The 23894-nt window shown below is 42.5% G+C and overlaps 1 protein-coding gene across 1 annotated transcript in view; it reads left to right on the forward strand.

The window, feature by feature from the left end:
- The first annotated feature begins 4599 nt into the window (after window positions 1–4599).
- Window positions 4600–23894, forward strand: part of LOC100485322 (brain-specific angiogenesis inhibitor 1-associated protein 2) — a 65250-nt gene continuing 45955 nt past the window's right edge. Inside the window, exons 1-2 of the mRNA XM_002935002.5 lie at window positions 4600–4853; window positions 18963–19038. Of these exons, the coding sequence (XP_002935048.2) occupies window positions 4806–4853; window positions 18963–19038 (124 nt within the window). The 5' untranslated portion in view covers window positions 4600–4805. The remainder of the gene's footprint in view (window positions 4854–18962; window positions 19039–23894) is intronic.

A 23894-nucleotide genomic window follows, 5' to 3' on the forward strand; every position in this document is an offset into this window, starting at 1 on the left:
CATTAACTTAAAGGTGAAGCAATGGCCTATCCTGTAATGTTGGAACTGGTCAACATACCAATGTTTTGGGGCCCTAAATTTAATTTGCTGTGGGGCCCAGTAACATATAGTTACACCACTGCTTGGCATCCCCACAGAAGGCGTTTTCTCAGTGTAGGGCAGTGATCCCCAACCAGTGGCTCGGGGGCAACATGTTGCTCATTAACCCCTTGGGTGTTGCTCCCAGTGGCCTCAATGTAAATGGGCATTTTTAAATGTCTGACTTGGAGACAAGTTTTGGAGGCATAAAGACCATGCGTACTGCCAAACGGAGCCTCCTGTAGTCTGCTAGTGCATATAGGGCTACTAAATAGCCAATTAGAGTCCTTATTGGGCACCCCCTAAAAAAATTTTCATGTTTGTGTTGCTCCCCAACTTTTTTATATTTAAATGTGGCTCGCAGGTAAAAAAAAAAAAGGCTGGGGACCTCTGAAATATTTGCAATTTGCAACACCAGATTTCTAGTTAAGGCGCCAAGAGGCCACCCCCTCCTCTTGCCTTCCCTCCCCTCGCTTAGTTTCTGTGTGTCCGGTCCCCAGTGCTCAGTATGTGAGCCAAGTTCAGCTGCGCTGGGCGGCATGTGGCCCCTAACTTTGTGCCGCCCTAGGCCCGGGCCTCTATGGCCTCACCACTAATCCAGACCTGTATATACATATTGCTACAGGAACATTTAGAAGCTACTGTAGCCATTTCAAAACATTTAATGCTCCACCTTTGTACAGAAAACAATGCATTTTTATCCTCAAAGAAACTCGTTATACAGGATTTGGAGGAAATTTATGATGGCTTTACTGCCAGTTATGATCCACCCGCACGTGAGATGTTGCCTTTATAGCTTAGGAATGATTGCTGTGAGCGCTCAGGCGCAGTATAGGTATTGATATATATATATATAGAGGTATTGATAATAATCATTAGGGTCAAACATAGGGGTAATGTTAATAAAAGCAGGGTCGGACAGGGGGGTGCAGGGACCACCAGGGCTAGTGTCGGACTATCCCACCAGGATACCAGGAAAACTGGGCCCAGGTGTCAGGGGGCCCTCCTGCTTTAGCCTATTCCATGGTCATTCCCTATTTCTGTATGGATATCTATGGATAGATGGAAGAATAGAACATAGAAAAGAGACTAGAGTAATAAAAAGTTTGAGGGAGGAGAGTATGAATTAAAGTTCTGAGAGGGCCCATGGTTCAGGGCTTTCTGGTAGGCCCCTGGCATCCCAGTCTGACACTGAACAGGGCTACTGCCCCAGGTGCCCCTGCACCCCCAATGGGCACTACCACAGCCTTCTCCCCCCCCCCACCGAACGCACGTAAATCAAGCACGGATTGGAGTAGAGAGACCAGCAGTTTAGGGGAGCGCCCTGCCAGGATCGGATCTAGGTTTTTTCCTGGTGCCCCGGCTGCCCAGTCCGACGATGAATAAAAGCCAATGTTTGCCCAGGGGCATTAACCTGGGCATTAACCAATCGGCAAGTAGCACTTACTTGTCACCTGTTTAAAAGCAAACATCCTATTGGTTGCTATGGGTAACTGCACCTAAGGAAACTTAGCGGCTTTTATTAAGTATGGGGGCTAGTGCCTATAGATAACTGGCCTTCTAGGGTACCATGGAATATCCTGGTAGGCACCATTTTTATGTAATACATAAATGGGGTTATGTGATAAAAGGCACTAAGTTTGCCCAGGTGTGCGTAGATTGTAAGCTCTTTTGGGCAGGGCCCTCTTCACCTCTTGTATCGGTTATTGATTGCTTTATATGTTACTCTGTATGTCCAATGTATGAAACCCACTTATTGTACAGCGCTGCGGGATATGTTGGCGCTTTATAAATAAATGTTAATAATAATAAATAATAATAATCCCCTATCAACCAATCAGCAGGTAGCATTTACTGGTTACCTGTTTAAAAACAAAACATCTGATTGGTTGTTATAGGTTACTGCTCCTGGGCAAACGTAATGCCTTTTATTACATAGGGGGTATATACATCAGACAGTGGCCCCAAGATACCATGTTTTCTTCAAGACCCACCGACATCCAGTCCAATTCTGTATGTATAACAATATTATGGGGTTAGGGTTATTATATTATCATTTACACCCACTATACAGGAACTGCCACCCTTAATTTCTACAATCACATTGCTCCCCTTAGCGGGTCTCCTTAAACTGAAACTCTGCTTTCCTAGATATTTGCTCCTTTATTCATATTCCTGTCTATCAAACCACTGTCCCTAGCAACCAGACAACAGCTGAAATTCCAATCTGGAGGGCTGCGGCATAAAAAGCTAAATAATTAAAAAAAATACATTTTAAAAATAAACAAGGACCAATTGAATAGGTTGAAGACACACTGGGCTACTAGTAGCAGCTACTTTTTCATGGCTACTAAACTCCAGAAAATACCCTTCCATAGGCAATACTGAGAATTGCCTCTGCTATAACACCCACAGAGACAGTTATCAGTAAATGATCAGCATTGTCTATTTTAGTAGCTATGACAAGTAGCTGCTACTAGTAGCTCCGTGTGTCTTCACCCTTAAGTTGCCATGCTGCTTCTCCCTCCTCTATCCCTATTGGGAGCACAGTTACCTACACTAAACCAGAATGCCTTTATACCCACATAGCTGGCCATTAGGTGGAAACATAGGCACAATTTTTCCACTTCATTAGCCCCCAACAACTAGCCAGGCGGCTGCTTTTATGAATGTAACTCCATTAGATCAGTAGACTCTTTTCAATGCTGCTGGCTTTGTTTTCCCATGTCACCCCCCTATTCTCATTGATATGCCTCAGTGTGGGATTTGCTATGAAAGGTGGGCTCGAGAGCATTAAAGGACACACTCAGACCCCAAAGCTATTCTGCGCTCTAATGATGGGTATTTGGAAGCTCACAATAAAGCTCCCCCTGCCACCCACCCTTACGCTTAGCCGGCAATTAGCATGGAGGTCAAGGTGATTGACATTTGGTGTGACCATTTCACCTGCAGGGGGGCTTCTACTGGAAGAACCCCCATAGGCTCCTGCTTTGTCCCATCTGTCCCTAAGCTGGAAAATGTTAGCGTGGAGCAGACACAGAGGCACATGGCACTGAGCGAGCAATTCCCTTGATTATATTTATTATGGGTCGCCGGGCAGGGCTCACAGTGACCAAATCAGTCCCAGGGACTGTCATCCTGGGCCTACGCAGCACATGGTCCCTCTCATATGTATATATTATAGTTATATTAATGAGGGGCATTCATATATTTTTTTTTTTTAGAAAAAGCCAAACACTTCTGGGTTATCTCTGTATAACCAACTGGAATAAAAAACAAAAGCACCCCCCCCCACCACCAGGGTTGGACTGGGGGTGCAGGGCCCTACAAGTGCCCAAGCCAGCCATGTCCCCCGCACCTACTAACCCCCTGCAGGGGCCCCTGCTGAGCCTCCATTACCCCCCCGCAGAGCCTCCATAAAATCCCCCTTGCAGGGTCCCCCACCTGACATTCTACCCTGAGCGTGCATAAGTTTAACTCATCGGGGAGGAACAATTGGCAGGTGGAGTGCCGGAAAGGGTCAGGTCTGGCCCAATAGAGCCGGGGCCCACCCACGGTCGGACTGGGGGGTGAAGGGCCCACTGGGGCTACCACCGCCGGGTCCCCGCAGCCCCCAAGGTACCTCCGCTGACGCATCCCCCCCCGCCGCGCACCCCTGATCCACCCCCCCTAACATCCTCCCCTGAATGTGTGTATGTGAAACATATCAGGGGAGGACATTGCTGGCCAGGGCAGCGGCAACAGGGTCGGACTGGGCTGCTGGGTGCCACCAGGGCCGGGGCCCACTGGGTTTTTTCCTGGTGTCCCGGCGGCCCAGTCCGACCCTGCCCACCACCAACAAAGGCTAATGGGGATTTAGGGAGTTGTAGTCTATTACCAGCTGCTGGCTGTATAGATGGTAATAATCATATCATGTCTTACAATTAGGGGTGCTTAATTTTTTTACAGATGACATCACTAAGCCCCGATTATAACTGATGACATCATTAGGCACCGTTTATATTCTACAGGTTATTGGTGGCTCTTGTGTATCACAGTATATTGGCCAGAATGTTACAGAACTTGCTCATTATACATGAAACAATTTATTCTGTGCAAATACAGTTGTGGGCTGGGGGGGGGGGGGGGGGCAGAGAGAGGAAGAAGAGCCCACTTGTTGCCGCACAGGGTACAGAGAGCGTCCCCAGCCAACACAGCTCCATTCATGATTTTACTGTGGGTTGCGCAGCTGGGGGGGGGGGTCCCCCTATCACAGGGTTTAACTGTTTCTAGTGCCACGTCCCCCACTCACTGACAAGATGAAAGGCTTGAGGGGGATCCAATACGGCTGGAAGGTTAAGAGACCCCCTTCTCAGTGCTGCCCAGATGTCTGCGGAGAGACGGCCCTCGCCCCCCCCCCTGTAGTGGCAATGGCTCCGCCCGGCCCCGCCCCTTATGCAGCGCTTTAGCTGGGTGACAGCGCAGCCCCGCTCCTTATTGGCTGGAAGTTTTTATTATAAGCTGCAGAACTTTTGTCTGAGCCTGTTCTCCCCCTCCCACCCTCTTCCTCTCCAGGCCCCCCTCTCCCACCCACTGCCAAGCTCCCACCCAGTAACCCTGGGCAGTGGTCACTGTGGTCATCAGAGAGACACCTTCTGTCTGTCTCTTCATCTCCAGGGACTCCCCACAAGCCGGACTCTCTGCGCCTCCTATCAAGGTTCCATGTGAGCAGCCCCCCTCCAAGCAACATGTCCAGGTCCGATGAGGTGAACAGACTGACAGAGAATGTGTACAGAGTAAGTACCCCCGACCCCTGTCCCCCCGACCCCTGTCCCCCCTCTGTGTTGGTGCATTCTTGGGTGTGATGGATGGGGATAGCCCCCTGCATACCTATCATATTTGTGCCCTGAGCTGGGGAATAGTAAGTAACCCCCCTCCCACTCTCCATTCATTGTCATTTAATTTCTTGCCTCCCTATGCTTTTTGTTCTGGGCACATCTGTGGTCTTTGCATGGCCATTCAGCCAGTATAATGGTGCTGGGAAGTGACATGCCTTGGGCTGGGGGGGCTTCATGTTTTGCCTTTTACTATATGAACTGTTACATAATGGCACACTTTGCCTGATGTAAGGCTGCTCTTAGTCAAAAACAACTTCAATCAGCTAAATTGATGGGAGTTGTAGTCCAATATTGTGTGCAATGGAAGGATGTTCTAATGCAAGCTCATTGCTGCTGAACTGCAAGTTTTATTCAGCCAAAGACTATAGGAGGATTTTGGGAGTTGTAGTCCAATATTGTGTGCAATGGAAGGATGTTCTAATGCTGCTGAACTGCAAGAATAATCCAGCCAAAGACTATAGGAGGATTGTGGGAGTTGTAGTCCAATATTGTGTGCAATGGAAGGATGTTCTAATGCTGCTGAACTGCAAGAATTATACAGCCAAAGACTATAGGAGGATTGTGGGAGTTGTAGTCCAATATTGTGTGCAGTGGAAGGATGTTCTAATGCTGCTGAACTGCAAGAATAATTCAGCCAAAGACTATAGGAGGATTGTGGGAGTTGTAGTCCAATATTGTGTGCAATGGAAGGATGTTCTAATGCTGCTGAACTGCAAGAATAATCCAGCCAAAGACTATAGGAGGATTGTGGGAGTTGTAGTTGTAATATTTCGCTGGAGGGACACAGGTTGTAAAGTGAAGCAGCCCGTAGAAGGAATTCCATGCAATAAGCATTTCTATAAGAACAGTGAGAAGCTGATTGTTCCCAGCGACGGTCCATGTCTCCTTCCCTGTAATTGCGCTCAGACAGTCTCGGTCACAGCTTTGTGTCTGAAAATGTTTTGGTCCCGTGGCTTTGCTAACCTTATTTTGGCTTGCCTTCCCCTTACATTAACTCTCCAAACAGCCACCCCCCAAAAAAAAGGCGCTTCCCAGAAATAACAGATGTGACTCAATCTGTTCAAAATTAAACCGGTTACCGCACAGTTTTTCCTCTCTTCTTCTTTCTTTCTTTTTTTTTTCCCCTGTAAGTGTGAGCACTAAGAAATGCCATTTGGAGAGGGTTTTATTTCCCCTTTCTCACGTAATTATGGGCAGAAGTACAACAGTAGCATTGAGCGGAATATTGCTTTCCATATATATCCCCCTGCACTTGTGCCAAGCGACACTCCAACTGGGCTCCACTCTCTCCCATTATACTGGGGGCTTTTCTAAATGGAGATGTAGATGGGTCATTGTGGGTCCCCTGAATGGCATATTTGTGCCAGAAAAAAAGGGGCATTATTAAGGGTAAAGTCTGAGAGAACCCCTGTTCTATGCAATTTTGTGGATGAGGAATTGATTGTTTTTGAGAGAGCAATTGGGCTTGCTAGCTGAACCAGATCAAACCTCAAATTTGGCCAATACGTTTTGATTGGTCAGATACTGAAGACTAGAGTATCGCCCAGTGTATGCCCATCTTTGGGCCTACCAAGCATGATAGGCTACTTGGTGTAGTCACCTTTCTATTGGTCTGATCATTCAAACTGGAACCACGGCCAACACTGTGCATTGGCAAATTAAAGTCCAGATTTTATCGATACCTATGGCCGCTTAAGGACTTCAACACATTAGGAGGGTAGTTATAAAGGTGAGACTGTTTTGCCCTATCCCCCCCAAAAAATGATAAATCCATGGAGTGCAATGGACCTTTATTATTATTATCTATTATCATTATCTATTATTATTATTATTATTACTACTATTATATTATTATTATTTATTATCTATTATTATCATTATCTAAAACTAGTGCTTCAAGTGGGAGTCTCAAAAGGCATTCACCTGCACTCCAAGACAGCACTCACACTATGATTTAATTGTAATTTGTGTTTGATTGCCTTGTGATGCCGCAGAAGTGCATTGGGGTACATTCATTGGATGTGATGTATAAAACTTGCAGCATCTGACCAGTGCAGTCGCCAGTGTGCCTGGTTCCCTAGAATTCAGTGGTACATATTTCTTGTGCTAAGAACCTAAATCGGCACCATAACTATATAAAAAAAAATGATAGTTACCGCTGATCCCAAAAAGGAAAGATTTGCAGGGTAATAACAATGAATTGTCATGGGGCTTTGGTTTCCTTTCTAGTTTGCAGTATTGATTGGGGGGGTCTGCGTCCGGCTGCTCTGCCCAAGTTACAGCTGATAGGATAACAATAAATCTCAGGCGACCGGGCTTTGTCTCCCCGCAGAGCTGTCTTGGAACAATGGGACTTCTTCTGTGTGTATCGGGTCCTAGGAATATTAAACACGCAGCATATGTTGCTATTGGCTATATTTAGAATTTTGCTAACCTTTGAACAATGTTTGAGACCTCCATCCATTCAGCTTTATTGACAAGGTGGGCTGTTTATAATAAAGGCAGCCTGTATCCTCTTGCCTGTATACGAGCTACAGTTCCACCTGACAGCTCCACTCATTGGGCGCTGTGAATTGTTCTGCAAAAACTGCTGTGCCACAATCGGAAAATTCCTTCTGCCGTGGAAGTAAATGCTTATCTTGTTTTTTGATTAAAATTTTATTTTGTTTATTGAATAGTATCAAGTTTGGTTTTCTGTAGCCTGCTTTATATTGGCGCTGGATCTTGGCAAATGGTGGCTTGCCTTGGTTAGTTTCTGTTCTGTAATTGGCTCCATGATGGTCACACACAATGGCAAAGGGAAAAATGACGAAAAACAATATAAAAAAACATTTTTGTTACTTATAAACCAAGGAAAAGAACTGGTATATATATATATATGTCTTAAAATCTGATCACAAACACCCTTGAATTACAGCTGCTCATTGGGTTGCCACCTTTTTCTGTCAATAATACTTGGGAAGCGGGTTGTGATGTCATTTTGGGCCAGGGTTATGATGTAAGGGGTGGGGAAATGGGTGGGCTGGGCAGGGGAAGTGGATGGGGCCAGGAAATTGGCTGGGTTATAGGTGGAGCAGAGAGTGGCTTGTAGTTATAAAGGGTGATCGGCAGCGGAGAGGGTCAGGGAAGGGAAAAATTTATAGGGCATTATATATTTACTGGCAGGTACATTGCTGGTAAATTTGTAATACCGGTGTGGCCCTACCTGGTGACTTACCGGTTATGCTGGTTAAATACCGGCCAGGTGGCAACCCTAGCTGCTCACTGGACATCACTTGGGTTTACATGTTCGTCTTCTTAGGTAAGCGATGTTAAGACTTAAGTTATATAACTACAGGTTTTAAACAAAGAGATGTCTTCCATACTCATATAGTAGCTCTAGTATTCAGTGCCTAAACATGTGCCTCATACTCAGATTTGGTTGAGCGAGTGGACTGGTTTACCCAGTAAGTAGGTGAGTAGATTTGCTTATCCACAGTGGGGAGGTCATGAAGCAGGATTCACCTATTTTCCATGAAATATCCAAGAGAATATTCTCACCCCTGTCTATGTGCATAGCCTTTCCCAAGTGTGGTCTTGTCAGTTGTATGGATACAGTATTGATGTGGAAATCAAGGTGCCACCCCTTAAGCGTGCCATGATGGTTAGGTGTACCAGATGGTTAGGCAGCTTGGTGACACCACTGACATCAGTGACATGAGGCATGGACAATATCAGGCAATACAATGCTTGCCGAGTAACTGCATCGTGTACCATTGAACCTGTTCATATTATGCTGTGTGATACACGCCACTTCTCTAACTCGGTGTTTCCCCGTGCACTAAGCAAATATACTTCTTCATTACTTGTGGGATCTCCACATAACATCTAATACTGCTAGATATTTGCATTATTGGTCTGCTGAATGTAGACATATGCACCCACATATTGCCCTCATGAGTGTATGTAGGCAGTGCGAGAAGGAAACCATCTGTGTCCCTGAGTAGTTGCACCTCTGGGCATGTGAGTAAGGCACAGCCTTTACAGCCTTAAATTCCTTTAGACTTTACTTGCCTTTGCGGTAGTTAAAATCTCACTAATTATTTGACCATTATTTGGCTCGTCTGATGGAATTTTGAAACCAGTTAGTTCAAGTAGCACGTTTATGGGATTTTCAGTTTGTATAGAAATGTTAATCTGTGCTCAAACAGTTTAAGTAGCCAGCACCTTTAGTAAGGAGTCCAAATTGATTCATTTCCGTAGCCCAGCTCTGTGCAATTACTGAACGTTCCTGAATGGGCTACTAACTTGTTTCTCCTGGTAGATTTGATCATTGGATACAAGTTCTGTACCAAATGGAATTAACTCTAGTGGTTGCTAAACAGAAAACTCACAAATTGTGTGCCATTGGTGCTTGAGACTTGATAAAGAAGCACATTTGGTAATTAATCCAATTTATATTCTTATACAACAGGACTTTTTCACAACATTTTACATGTATAATGAGCCTATTCCCTAGTGAGCCAATAAGCACTGGGTAGTGCTTTCTCATGTCAGTAGAAGTTTATAAGTTTAAGGTATAAATGCACCTCTATCATTCAGCACAGTGGGGATCCAGCGGATATTTACTGTCGATAGTATTTACTGTAATCTGAACTCACAGAGACCCCATTTTTCTTGTATAATAAGCATCTGCATCAGTCCCCTGTTCCATATGCCACTGTACGCATCGTATTTTTGTGCAAATGGGCACATTGGGGATAAGGTTTAGCATTGCAAGTATCCAGCAGGCCCTTTTCTTCAGTCAGGTTGCCTACTTGGTCTGCATATTAAAGCATCCATCACTGCTAGAGCATCTGCCGCTGTCTTTGATTCCCTGGCTGAATATCTGGAGTCTGAAGTCCGAGAGAGAGCTCATTAACGAAGCCACCCACCTCTGTATCTGGGAACATCTTCTAAAGCCTCAGAACTACAAGCTCTTGGATGTGTGTGGAGCATCCTTATTAGTTCCATCTGTGTGAGAACTGGAAATAGGAGGAGCAATGTGCCTTTCTCTGGCCGACCTCTCCTGTATTCTCACAATTGTGTATTTAAGAGACTGTTACACACCCACCCCATCTCTTTCATGCAGGGCCATCTGGGATCAAAGTGGTCACCTACATTCTGTGACTCTTCTTCCTCCAGCTTGCCTTGGCTGCTCCCTGCAAATGGATTATCAGGGTTGTACTGGCAATTAATTATTATTATGATTAACATTTATTTATAAAGGGCCAACATATTCCACAGCACTGTACAATTAATTAATGACTGTTGTATTAATGAGGTAGTTAATTATCACACCCCTTTAAAGGAGAAGGAAAGGCTAATAAAGAGTTAATCTCAAGCTGCAGGCATACCTTCAGTTCTCTCAATAGTGCCCTTAAGTCTCCCCATATTTCTCCTGTTTAGAAGATCTGAAGCCAAACAGGAAGAAAAAACGCTGAGCTGTGTAAAGAGGATTCCCATAATGGGGAGCTCCTGTGCATAACTTTGAAGGTCTGGACCATTACTGTTAAAGATATGCTGAATTTGTAGGGCAAGAACCACGGAGCGGTTGAGTCGCCCCCGATAGATCTCTGCTATCGTGGCGACAAACTGCTCTGAAAAGGCTTTCCACCAGCAACAATAGGAGTCACCAGTGGAAAGCCCTTTGCATCACGTGAAGTTGCCTGCAGGATTAAACTTCGTGCGACTTCAGATTACCGAAGCATTGTGAAGGGCTTTCCACCGGTGACTCCTATTGTTACTGGTGGAAAGCCTTTTTGGAATGGTTAGTCACCTGCGATAGTGGTGATCTATCACAGGCAACTCAGCCGCTCAGTGGGACATCAGCCTTAGGCTGGTGTGAAAACTTCAATATATAAAATATGGAATTTATATCCATATTTGTTTTTTGGGTTTAGATCTCCTTAACCACTAAGCACCTTGCCAGTGTTACTGGGTCAGTAATGGACTGTAAGTATGGGAATAGTTTAAGGAGCTGAAGGCTCTCATTTACTGGATAGGGAAAATTACATTAAAACATGTGGTTTTATTATAATTATTATTATTATTCGACCTCGAAGCAAAGGTCTACACCTTCCCATACAAGCTTTCTCCTCGCTGGTAGAGCAAGCTACATTCATTATGGCCATTCCTGTTAATTCATAGTGAATATTTTGAGATATGGCTCTTCAATTCCTTTTGAAACAAGAGTCCAATTAAATCACTTGTGTGGCTTTAACCTTAGCGACTGGGGAAGCATTGCCAGCCTGCTGATGTTACAGACAGCCACAATACATATTATATGCTTGAAAGCTTTGCAAGCTGTTACAGAAATCTAAGAATGACCCACTATGCCCATGGTGCCAACCAGTGGCTCAGACACTGGGATTAGCCTAAGAAGCCGGAACAGTTCCCCGGCGTTCCCATTGAGCACCAGATTTTTCTGCAGTCTTGGGACAAAGATGGAAGAATAATCTGCTGTTTGACTGCAGTAAGAGCATTGCACCGTGGAATGTGCATCGGAGATGGTGTTAGAGCTAACCTTAATTAATGAAGAAAATCTGCGCAGAAGAATTGCATCACATATTCTACAGCAACAAACAACCAGCCTGTGTCTACAATGGAGCTTTAGAAATAAAAGTGTAGGTGAACTTGTCCTTTAATATGTCATGGTCACTACCTGGGAGACAAAGACAAAGATTTTGTGGACCATACAGGAATCTGACTTGCAGAAAGAGGTTGAGGTTTCGGGGTGGATCTGCGGCATGACTTGGCATAACTGGGGCCGGCGTACATTGGAAAACTGGAACAATTTCCCCAGCAATCAGGAATGTTGCACAGTATGGAGAGATTAGCCCCAGGGGGTTGGAGGGCAGTTGTCATTTAAAATGTTTGCGCTTTTCTTACGGTCTGAACAGTCTTCTTTTAGATTAGTAGATTTATGTCTGTCCTACTAAACCCAAATGTGCTATACAAAAGGAGGCCCAGAGTAGATTCTTGTTCGGCAGAAAAAGGATTTTTCCCCATTAACAACTGAGCTTTCTCCTATGTAACGTCAAGCATAAACGCAAAGGGGTTACAATTTAATCTATAAAATTCTGCGCTTATCTTGTGATATCTGCTTAACTCTCTTATATACAATAAGATCAGCCTTCGTTTCCCTCTCTCTGTATATAACCCATTTACTGAAGCATTGCTGTGAGACAGAGAAATATCAGCATTATCAGACAGCATAACAGTGAGCCAGGGCTGAAGAGCAATTGCCTTAGGATCCCTGGAGCAAAAGGGCCCCTTGTGTAAGTGTTGCAAGGTATTTTTTGTATGGATTCTGCATTGCCAAACCTGTCCAGACTCATGTCTTTCTAATGTCTTGTTCCAAAACCAAAGGTTTAAATATGAAGTTGGCTCTTTTTTTGCATCTGTAACAGCCACTGCTGTTCTAGGTGGGATTTGCTTCCATTCAGCCAAGGGTATTAGTGATGTTGGGTACTGATGTTGGAGACAGTGGCATAACAGTGCACTGCAAACCCTCCCTTGACCTCCTCCTCTACAGTGTCCCATTCTGTAGGGAACCTACTTTTTGGATGGGGGTTGCAATATTGTGCTGAAACAGGAATTTTTTAGTTCAGGTAGTGTTTATGTACCTCTTTTTCCTAACCCCAACTGAGTGAGCTCCACAAGGGGGGGAATATGTTTCCTTTAAAGTTTGTATTCCATGGAACAACAGGCCCTAAACCATCAAAAACAGCTCTGAACCATTATTCCTCCTCCAGGAAACTTTACAGTTGGCATTCAGGCAGGTAGTGTTCTCCTGGCATCTGCCAATCCCAGGCGCTTATACGAGACTGCCAGATGGTTAAGTGTGATTCCTCACACCTGAGAGGTGTTCCTTCTCTCCAGAGTCCAGGGACAGAGATCTTTAGACCATTCCAGCTAATACTTGGCACTACCCATGGTGATGTTAGCCTTGCCCATGGAAACCCACCTTAATTAGCTCCCAATGAATTGTTCTTGTGTTGACTTTGCTTCCAGAGACAGTGACAGTTCCAACTGAGGAAGAAGTGTCTGGATACTTTTGATCATACTGGGGCCATTTACTATATGACCACAGCGCAGTGAAGCAATTTTGGATGCAAAACAACATGTTTTTTCCCCATAAATGCAACACGCTGTGGGAACCCTGAAACTACTATCAGGTTCAAGATGGCACCATTCAGGGCACTGGCAGCCATGGTTGCAAGTACAGGTATGGGATGTGTTATCTGGAAACTTATCCAGAAAGCTCAAAATTACCAATTTCTATAGACTTAGGCAGTACCTTGTACTTGATCCCAACTAAGATATAATTACCCCTTATTGGGGGCAGAACAATCCTATTGGGTTTATTTCATGTTTAAATGATTCCCTTTTCTCTGTAATAATAAAACAGTACCTGTACTTGATCCCAACTAAGATATAATTACCCCTTATTGGGGCAGAACAGCCCTATTGGGTTTATTTAATGGTTAAATGATTCCCTTTTCTCTGTAATAATAAAACAGTACCTGTACTTGATCCCAACTAAGATATAATTACCCCTTATTGGGGGCAGAACAGCCCTATTGGGTTTATTTAACGGTTAAATGATTCCCTTTTCTCTGTAATAATAAAACAGTACCTGTACTTGATCCCAACTAAGATATAATTACCCCTTATTGGGGGCAGAACAGCCCTATTGGGTTTATTTCATGGTTAAATGATTCCCTTTTCTCTGTAATAATAAAACAGTACCTGTACTTGATCCCAACTAAGATATAATTACCCCTTATTGGGGGCAGAACAGCCCTATTGGGTTTATTTCATGGTTAAATGATCCCCTTTTCTCTGTAATAATAAAACAGTACCTGTACTTGATCCCAACTAAGATATAATTACCCCTTATTGGGGGCAGAACAGCCCTATTGGGTTTATTTAATGGTTAAATGATTCCCTTTTCTCTGTAATAATAAAACAGTACCTGTACTTGATCCCAACTAAGATATAATTACCCCTTATTGGGGGCAGAACAGCCCTATTGGGTTTATTTCATGGTTAAATGATTCCCTTTTCTCTGTAATAATAAAACAGTACCTGTACTTGATCCCAACTAAGATATAATTACCCCTTATTGGGGGCAGAACAGCCCTATTGGGTTTATTTCATGGTTAAATGATTCCCTTTTCTCTGTAATAATAAAACAGTACCTGTACTTGATCCCGACTAAGATATAATTACCCCTTATTGGGGCAGAACAACCCTATTGGGTTTATTTAATGGTTAAATGATTCCCTTTTCTCTGTAATAATAAAACAGTACCTGTACTTGATCCCAACTAAGATATAATTAATCTTTATTGGAGGAAAAACAATCCTATTGGGTTAATATATTTTATATTGGGGTAGCTGCGAGCCAGCGATTCTCTTCCCTTTGTCTTCTTTCTTTGCGATCCCGGGGCCAACACATGCACAGTAGAGTGAAATAGACGGCTTTTTCAGGAATTTCCAACCTGCAGCTGTGAAGTCCTCAAGCTGGTGCTCAACTGCAACTTTCAACATGCCAGGATGCTGCCTGTACCTGAGGAATAATTTTCAGGGTTTATATGACTTTTGGCATCCCCTGCAAATATTCCGAAATATACTCAGGCAAATGAAGTTAAAATGGATCCTGATTTTAAAAAGTGGCATATTGCCTCCTCTAAGTGATCATCTCATGTCTCAGGAAATTATTTTCTATCTTGTTACACAGAGGAGCTTACATTCTAATACATATACTTGTGCCCGTTAAGCTACCAATATGTTTGGGGTGTAGGGGGGGAGTTGTGTGGAAACCCACACAGACACAGGGGGACCATACCAATGTACAAATTACATTTATAGGGGAGCGATTGACTTGCCAGGATGCCTTGGTTCCATGCCAGCTGTTTGGAAAGCACAAATGTTAAGGAAGAGAAATGTCAGAAGAGAATGTCTGTGCAAGTCTGAAGCTGCTCCGGTTCCCCAGGGCAGTTATTACGGAGAACACAAGAGTAAATATGAATGAACTGCTGGAACTGTAGCAGTTTTCGTTTGCCAGGGGGGCTTCCAAACGTTGCCTTATAAGATGTTTTATTCAATCAATAGCTTTTTTGCAACCTTGAAAGGCTGTTCAGACTCTCTCTTTTCACATGTGGCTCTTGGGGGCCAATTAATGTTGGGATATCTACATATATTTTTTTTACTGGCAAGATTAAATGTGAAAGTGATTATAATTCTATCTGCACTGATAAGAAGACAGTGGGGACTTTTAATATTTTACAGAAATGCATTTGTATTCTACATCTTTGCTATAGAGTCCAAACATTTCTACCTCTTTGTTGCATAGGGTCTGCCTTAAAGGAACAGTAACACCAAAAAATGAGTGTATAAAAGTAACTAAAATATGATGTGCTTCTCCCCTGCACTGGTAAACGTTGTGTGTTTACTTCAGAAAGTCTACTATAATTTATATAAATAAGCTGCTGTGTAGCCATGGAGGCAGCCATTCAAAGGAGAAAAGGCACAGGCACATAGCAGATAACAGATAAAACACTATTGTATTCTACAGAACTTATCTGTTATCTGCTATGTAACCTGTGCCTTTTCTCCTTTTTTCCAGCTTGAATGGCTGCCCCCGTGGCTACACAGCAGCTTATTATATAAATAATAGTAGTGTTACTGTAGCAAACACACCAGTTTTACCAGTGCAGGGCAACAGTGCATTATATTTTTATTACTTTAAAGCTCTTTCATTTTTTAGTGTTACTGTTCCTTTAAAGATTGCCACCCAGACGGAGGGGATTTCTGCTTCCTCCAGGGGTCATAAAATTGTCTATGTGTCCTGCTCAGGCTCCAGTGCTTTTTGCCCTTTATAAATAAATAGTCAAACTTTTCTGTTTTTAATGTTCAGGTGTTTATCCCAATAGTATGTGTGTACCATGGATATTGTTTGTTTTGCTGATCAGGCAGGCTTGATGTTAATGAGCATGGTGTTGTTGGTCAGTATTGGTCAGACACCTTACTGCAGGGGCCCAACCTTTCTTACTCGTGAGCCACATTCAAATTTAGAAAGACTTGGAGAGCAACACAACACCATAAAAGTTCATGGAGGTGCCAAATAAGGGCTAAGATTGGCTATTAGGGGCCTCTATGCACCCTATCAGCTTACAGGGGCTTTATTTGGTAGGAAATCTTGTTTTTATTCAGGAATTAAAAAAAAACTCCCTGGTTTGGGGGCACTGAGAGCAACATCCAAGGGGTTGGGGAGCAACATGTTACCCCCGAGCCACTGGTTGGGGATCACTGCTCTACGGCATATGTTGGGGCTAGTGTTTTGAATACCACTGTTTGTGTTGTGGTGCTGTTTGAAATTAATATATTTCATGAATATATCTATGTATATATATATATTTGTCTTCTGCCAACAGAGTGTGGATGTCCCTATCCCATGACCCAAATACTCTATCCAAACCCTGCTCTGTATTCAACAGGGAATTTGTTTTTGGCAATGAAAGACGTGACAAGGGAACCGTACAGGGTTGGTTTCAAGATTCCCAAATGCATCAGACAACATTCAGACTTTCTGATGCTCCGGAACTGCTAAAAGTACCACAAATGCCAGAAAGTGATCTTCGCTCTGACCTTGCTGTTGTGCTTGGATACAGTGTTACAGAATTAGCCCAAATGTGTGGTCTCATTGTTCGTATGAAGGTGCTTATTTGCAGATAGACAGGGGCTCTTATTATATTCAGAGGGGTTTACATATATATATACAGCGGTGTGAAAAACTATTTGCCCCCTTCCTGATTTCTTATTCTTTTGCATGTTTGTCACACAAAATGTTTCTGATCATCAAACACATTTAACTATTAGTCAAAGATAACACAAGTAAACACAAAATGCAGTTTTTAAATGAGGGTTTTTATTATTTAGGGAGAAAAAAAATCCAAACCTACATGGCCCTGTGTGAAAAAGTAATTGCCCCCTGAACCTAATAACTGGTTGGGCCACCCTTAGCAGCAATAACTGCAATCAAGCGTTTGCGATAACTTGCAACGAGTCTTTTACAGCGCTCTGGAGGAATTTTGGCCCACTCATCTTTGCAGAATTGTTGTAATTCAGCTTTATTTGATGGTTTTCTAGCATGAACCGCCTTTTTAAGGTCATGCCACAACATCTCAATAGGATTCAGGTCAGGACTTTGACTAGGCCACTCCAAAGTCTTCATTTTGTTTTTCTTCAGCCATTCAGAGGTGGATTTGCTGGTGTGTTTTGGGTCATTGTCCTGCTGCAGCACCCAAGATCGCTTCAGCTTGAGTTGACAAACAGATGGCCGGACATTCTCCTTCAGGATTTTTTGGTAGACAGTAGAATTCATGGTTCCATCTATCACAGCAAGCCTTCCAGGTCCTGAAGCAGAAAAACAACCCCAGACCATCACACTACCACCACCATATTTTACTGTTGGTATGATGTTCTTTTTCTGAAATGCTGTGTTACTTTTACGCCAGATGTAACGGGACACGCACCTTCCAAAAAGTTCAACTTTTGTCTCGTCGGTCCACAAGGTATTTTCTCAAAAGTCTTGGCAATCATTGAGATGTTTTTTAGCAAAATTGAGACAAGCCTTAATGTTCTTTTTGCTTAAAAGTGGTTTGCGCCTTGGAAATCTGCCATGCAGGCCGTTTTTGCCCAGTCTCTTTCTTATGGTGGAGTCGTGAACACTGACCTTAATTGAGGCAAGTGAGGCCTGCAGTTCTTTAGATGTTGTCCTGGGGTCTTTTGTGGCCTCTCGGATGAGTTGTCTCTGCGCTCCTGGGGTAATTTTGGTCGGCCGGCCACTCCTGGGAAGGTTCACCACTGTTCCATGTTTTTGCCATTTGTGGATAGTGGCTCTCACTGTGGTTCGCTGGAGTCCCAAAGCTTTAGAAATGGCTTTATAACCTTTACCAGACTGATAGATCTCAATTACTTTTGTTCTCATTTGTTCCTGAATTTCTTTGGATCTTGGCACGATGTCTAGCTTTTGAGGTGCTTTTGGTCTACTTCTCTGTGTCAGGTAGCTCCTATTTAAGTGATTTCTTGATTGAAACAGGTGTGGCAGTAATCAGGCCTGGGGGTGACTACACAAATTGATATTGAAATTGAAAATTGAAATTGATAAACCACAGTTAAGTTATTTTTTAACAAGGGGGGCAATAACTTTTTCACACAGGGCCATGTAGATTTGGAGTTTTTTTTCTCCCTTAATAATGTAAACCTTCATTTTAAAACTGCATTTTGTGTTCAATTATGTTATCTTTGACTAATAGTTAACGGTTTTTGATGAGCAGAAACATTTAAGTGTGACAAACATGCAAAAGAATAAGAAATCAGGAAGGGGGCAAATAGTTTTTCACACCACTGTATATATATATATATATATATATATATATATAAAAATACAAATAAATGTATCTGTGTGTATTTCTTTTGAAGAATGGTTACTCTGGCAGATCTGCCCAGTATTTCAATAAGGAGATCATTGGACATTTTGGAAGCTGTCTGAATATTTTGGATAGTCACTGCCAGTGATCATGTACATACACTGATGTGATCAATGTACTGAATCCATACAGAATACCTGGAAAACTCCCAATGGGCCCTTCTGCTTCTAAACATTTGGCCTTTTTCATATTCAGCCCCTGTTTCTGTATGGGAAAATAGTCTGGACATATTGATCTCCTTAACTATTATTGATAGATATATATAGATCACCAGTAGAATGGATAAATAACCTTCCATTTAATCCAATGTATCAGGTGACTGCTGACTGATCAGATCAGAGCCTGTTAATGCCCAACATGTGTATGTCACTGGCCCTTGATCTGCTTTTTTCACATTTCATTAAGCACCTAAACCCGACACACACAAAAGCAACGTAATACACGTGTCAAAATCATTCATATATTTACTACCATTCTTTTTATTACAGGCCATACTAGACCAGTTCAACCCAAGCCTACGGAATTTTGTGACGATGGGGAAACATTACGAGAAGGCACTCTCAGGTAACACTGCTTTGCCTTGTTGAAGTGTGAATGCAGCACAGTGGCCAGAAAGCAAAGCCTTCGAGTCTTTTTTTTATTGTGTAGTGTTTGAAAGATATTTGCCCAAAGCAGTAGGTTTGCAACATTTGCAATCTGGGGGAGGAGATGACAGCAACAGATTGGGCATGAGTGATCGAGTTAACTGGTAATATACAGAATCACATTTGTAGTGTAGTCATATTTACTAATGTATATGTAATTTACTAATATGTAAATAACGTAGTTCCATCAAAAAACTACATGCATAGCTACAGCACCAGTGTTCCCTGATATGGCACCCATCATCGGGCAGATTAGCACATTCTGAATTATAAGGAATAAATCAATTGCTGATGGGGATAATTTACCATTACCATGTATGCCGCAGTTTTGAAACCTGTCTTCATTTTTTGTAATAGATAATGAAAATGTTTTTTGGGGAGCAATCAAGTTTTAAATTGAAATAGCAGTTGCAAGGGTTTACTTTTCCTAGCAACCTGGCAGCAGTCTCATAGTCAGAATGAAATAAAAATTTGAAAGGACCTCAGAAACATATTTAAGATAATTGAGCAACAATATAAAATTAGCTACATTAAGAATGATTATTTTGGTTGCTGGGGTCAGGGACCTAGGCAACCAGACAGCAAACATGAGAGAGTAATAGGTGGGAAATGATGGGAGAGATGGATTTTTTTGTGGCACTGTACTTATTATTGGTTTAGGGAACTGGAGCAACCTTTATATTTCATTCCACCATGCATTATTGGCATTTATTTTTGCTTTTTCAAAAACCACAACCCAAACAGTGATTCATTTCCATCTGATCCTCCCCCAAAGCAAGTTTCAGTTCTTCTGCTTTGTTACATGCAGCCCAGCAACTGGGCAGAGACCAATGCCAAGATAAGGGGGGAGAGTCTTTCCTGGGGAGGAGAACCATTGCACAGCTTTCCCTGGCAGCACGTGTAAGACAGAACGTAGCTGTTTCCGAAATGGGTTTGGGTTTCCTTACGGCCGCACATGGGGAATCCTATACAGCCTTTGCTCTGCAGCACAGTTACTCCCAGCAACATGCCTTTGGCTGTGTAGCACGTTTCCTCATCTTGGCATATTATGGGGCACTCTAAGCAATCAGTAGCTTCAGTCAGCTCACAGAAAGCACAGGTTAGGGCCTGAGAGAGGGACCAGCAATGCACAAAGGAGAGTCCCAAAACCATAATAGAAATCCTCAACATCTTCGCAGTTAGGGATTCAATGTAATGTAAGGCTCCTTGGGCTTGAGGCTTCCTCCAATACCTCGGCAGCAAAAACATTTTGTATCAGCATAAGTATTATTAGTATAACTCACAGTATTTACATTTAGAGCCCATAATGGGACATTTGTGAGAGCTAGGGAGATAGGGAGGCAAAGGTAACAACAACACAGGATGGGGTGAGGGATAAGGGCCTTTCTAGTTACTCAGAACAAACTCCACTTTAACAAACATTACACAATGTCTTTAGGCAAAATGCCTAATCCTGAATCCCTTATCCAGAAAGTTCTGAATTACGGAAAGGCCATAGACTCCATTATAAGCAAATAATTCTAGTTTTTGAAAATGATTTCCATTTTCTCTATAATAATAAAACAGTACCTGTACTTGATCCCAACTAAGATATAATTACCCCTTATTGGGGGCAGAACAGCCCTATTGGGTTTATTTAATGGTTAAATGATTCCCTTTTCTCTGTAATAATAAAACAGTACCTGTTCTTGATCCCAACTAAGATATAATTACCCCTTATTGGGGGCAGAACAGCCCTATTGGGTTTATTTAATGGTTAAATGATTCCCTTTTCTCTGTAATAATAAAACAGTACCTGTACTTGATCCCAACTAAGATATAATTACCCCTTATTGGGGGCAGAACAGCCCTATTGGGTTTATTTCATGGTTAAATGATTCCCTTTTCTCTGTAATAATAAAACAGTACCTGTACTTGATCCCAACTAAGATATAATTACCCCTTATTGGGGGCAGAACAGCCCTATTGGGTTTATTTCATGGTTAAATGATTCCCTTTTCTCTGTAATAATAAAACAGTACCTGTACTTGATCCCAACTAAGATATAATTACCCCTTATTGGGGGCAGAACAGCCCTATTGGGTTTATTTCATGGTTAAATGATTCCCTTTTCTCTGTAATAATAAAACAGTACCTGTACTTGATCCCAACTAAGATATAATTACCCCTTATTGGGGGCAGAACAATCCTACTGGCTTTATTAAATATGTAAATGACTTTTAGCAGACTTAAGGTACGGAAATTATGGAAAGATCCCTTATCCAGAAAACCCCAGATCCCAAGCATTCTGCATAACAGGTCCTGTATTACATATGCACTTACAATTTAGGCTTGCTCCCACAACAAGCACCCAGCGGGGCTAAATTCCATTTGCTAGCAGTCACCCTGACTGAGCAATCCTATCAGGCATAGACAGGTGTGCCAAGCATACAATCCAAAAACCGTTACCGGATCAGGACTGAAGTATAGTTCTTTCCTGTGCTTAAACATTTCTTTTCCTGAATACACTTGCCACCTCACATCTACATATAATATCTACAAGCTAGCAATCCATTTAGATGCATCCTACATGGCTGCGTAGAATGCTGTCTAGTCTGCAGCATTCAACTCCTCTGTGTCATTAGGAAGACAATGATCCAGTCCTGGATTTTTTAAATGCCCTTTCACATGAAATTGGTTCTCAGAAATGCCTCGGATGGATCATTATCACCCATATGACATGGGGGTTGCTGTTATGTTTGTACAGTTATAGGGGTGGGACTCAATGTAGATTATTATGAGGCATGTAAAAAGTTGCATGGATCAACTTTGTTTTTGTCATGTTACAGCTATCTCTCCCTAGGCAGGTCCCAACAAGTTACAACAACCAAGCCCCTGCACAGAAATACCACTATACACAGGCAATTGTAACTAATGTATAGGCAGGGTCCCTTGGTGAAATTCATCTAAAATGTACTGGGGGTCAGTTATGAATGGCGCATAGGATACATGAGGTAGCATCCCAGGGCGCCATGTTCCTCTTCCTCCACTCATAAGTTGTATAGCATTCTATACTTACTAAATCTCTGATCCTGCAACTCCTTTATTTGTGCTAGAGCCCAGGGAATGCAGGATTTGTGTGCTGCAGTTATATATATATATACACATATATGCTGTACAACCTGTGCCAGTTCACCTTTAGCTGCAGCAACAGCTGAAGGGTCACTTGTTGGTAGGGTTGCCATCTAGCTGACATAGCTGGTACAGGTATGGGATTCCTTATCCTGAAACCCATTATCCAGAAAGCTCCAAATTACAGAAACGCCATCTCCCATAGACCCCATTATAAGTACATAATTCTAATTTTTAAAAATGATTCCCTTTTCTCTGTAATAATAAAACAGTACCTGTACTTGATCCCAACTAAGATATAATTACCCCTTATTGGGGCAGAAGAGCCCTATTGGGTTTATTTCATGGTTAAATTATTCCCTTTTCTCTGTAATAATAAAACAGTACCTGTACTTGATCCCAACTAAGATATAATTACCCCTTATTGGGGCAGAACAGCCCTATTGGGTTTATTTAATGGTTAAATGATTCCCTTTTCTCTGTAATAATAAAACAGTACCTGTACTTGATCCCAACTAAGATATAATTACCCCTTATTGGGGGCAGAACAGCCATATTGGGTTTATTTCATGGTTAAATGATTCCCTTTTCTCTGTAATAATAAAACAGTACCTGTACTTGATCCCAACTAAGATATAATTACCCCTTATTGGGGGCAGAACAGCCCTATTGGGTTTATTTAATGGTTAAATGATTCCCTTTTCTCTGTAATAATAAAACAGTACCTGTACTTGATCCCAACTAAGATATAATTAATCCTTATTGGCCTATTGGGTTTATTCAATATTTAAATATTTTCTAACCGAAAAATGGAGATCCAAATTATGGAAAGATCCCTTATCTGGAAAAGGAAAAGCATTCTTTATATCAGGTCCCATACCTGTACTACAAATTTACTGTGTGTTCCGCCCCTGGCTTGCAAACAATTCCTACTCCCAGGTTGGCCCGGTCCTCTTCTGTACATCTCTTCTCTTCCCCTGTCCAACTCTCCAAAATTCTGCTGCATTTGCCCATCCTGTCCCGTGTTGCCCCTTTTATGTCATTACCCTGCCCCTTTTTGTGGCCCCACCCATTTTGCACCCTAACCCTGCCCCTCATGGTCCCGCCCCCTCCCCATCCTCCTTGCTCCACATGGTCCCGCCTCTTTATCCTAAGAAAGATTGGAACCCTACTTGTTGGTTAATATATGCTTGTGGTGATAAATACTGTATGTAAAAATGATATTGTGGAAACCCAGGTTACTGGGCCAAGTAACAGTACAGAAACCCTGCAATGTGGTGTTTATCTGGGTTATTTCACATTACCTCCTAAACCATAGCACCTTATTTTCTGGCTTATAGACCCAGCATTTAGAGGTGAAAAACGACTGCCTGTGAGCGAGACCTTGATACACGAATGCTGTATCCGTTCCAGCCTTTATCATTTCCACATGCTCAGGTGCCATTTTCCTATTGTGATGCTCATAACACAACGATGCAGTAAATGGAGTGAGATATTTATGGCTAGGATCCTCGCTGTAACAGTTCTGAGGATGAAAGCATAGAAACGACTCCATCATCATGCTGCACTTCAAAGGCACTTAAACCTCCAGTCCATAGAGTCCATTGTGGGACTGAATTCAATTTTCTCAAGAGGGGAATATAAATAGAGAATACAAATGGTTCA

The sequence above is a fragment of the Xenopus tropicalis genome, chromosome 7, assembly GCF_000004195.4.
Source record: "Xenopus tropicalis strain Nigerian chromosome 7, UCB_Xtro_10.0, whole genome shotgun sequence".
Taxonomy (NCBI): Eukaryota; Metazoa; Chordata; class Amphibia; order Anura; family Pipidae; genus Xenopus; species Xenopus tropicalis.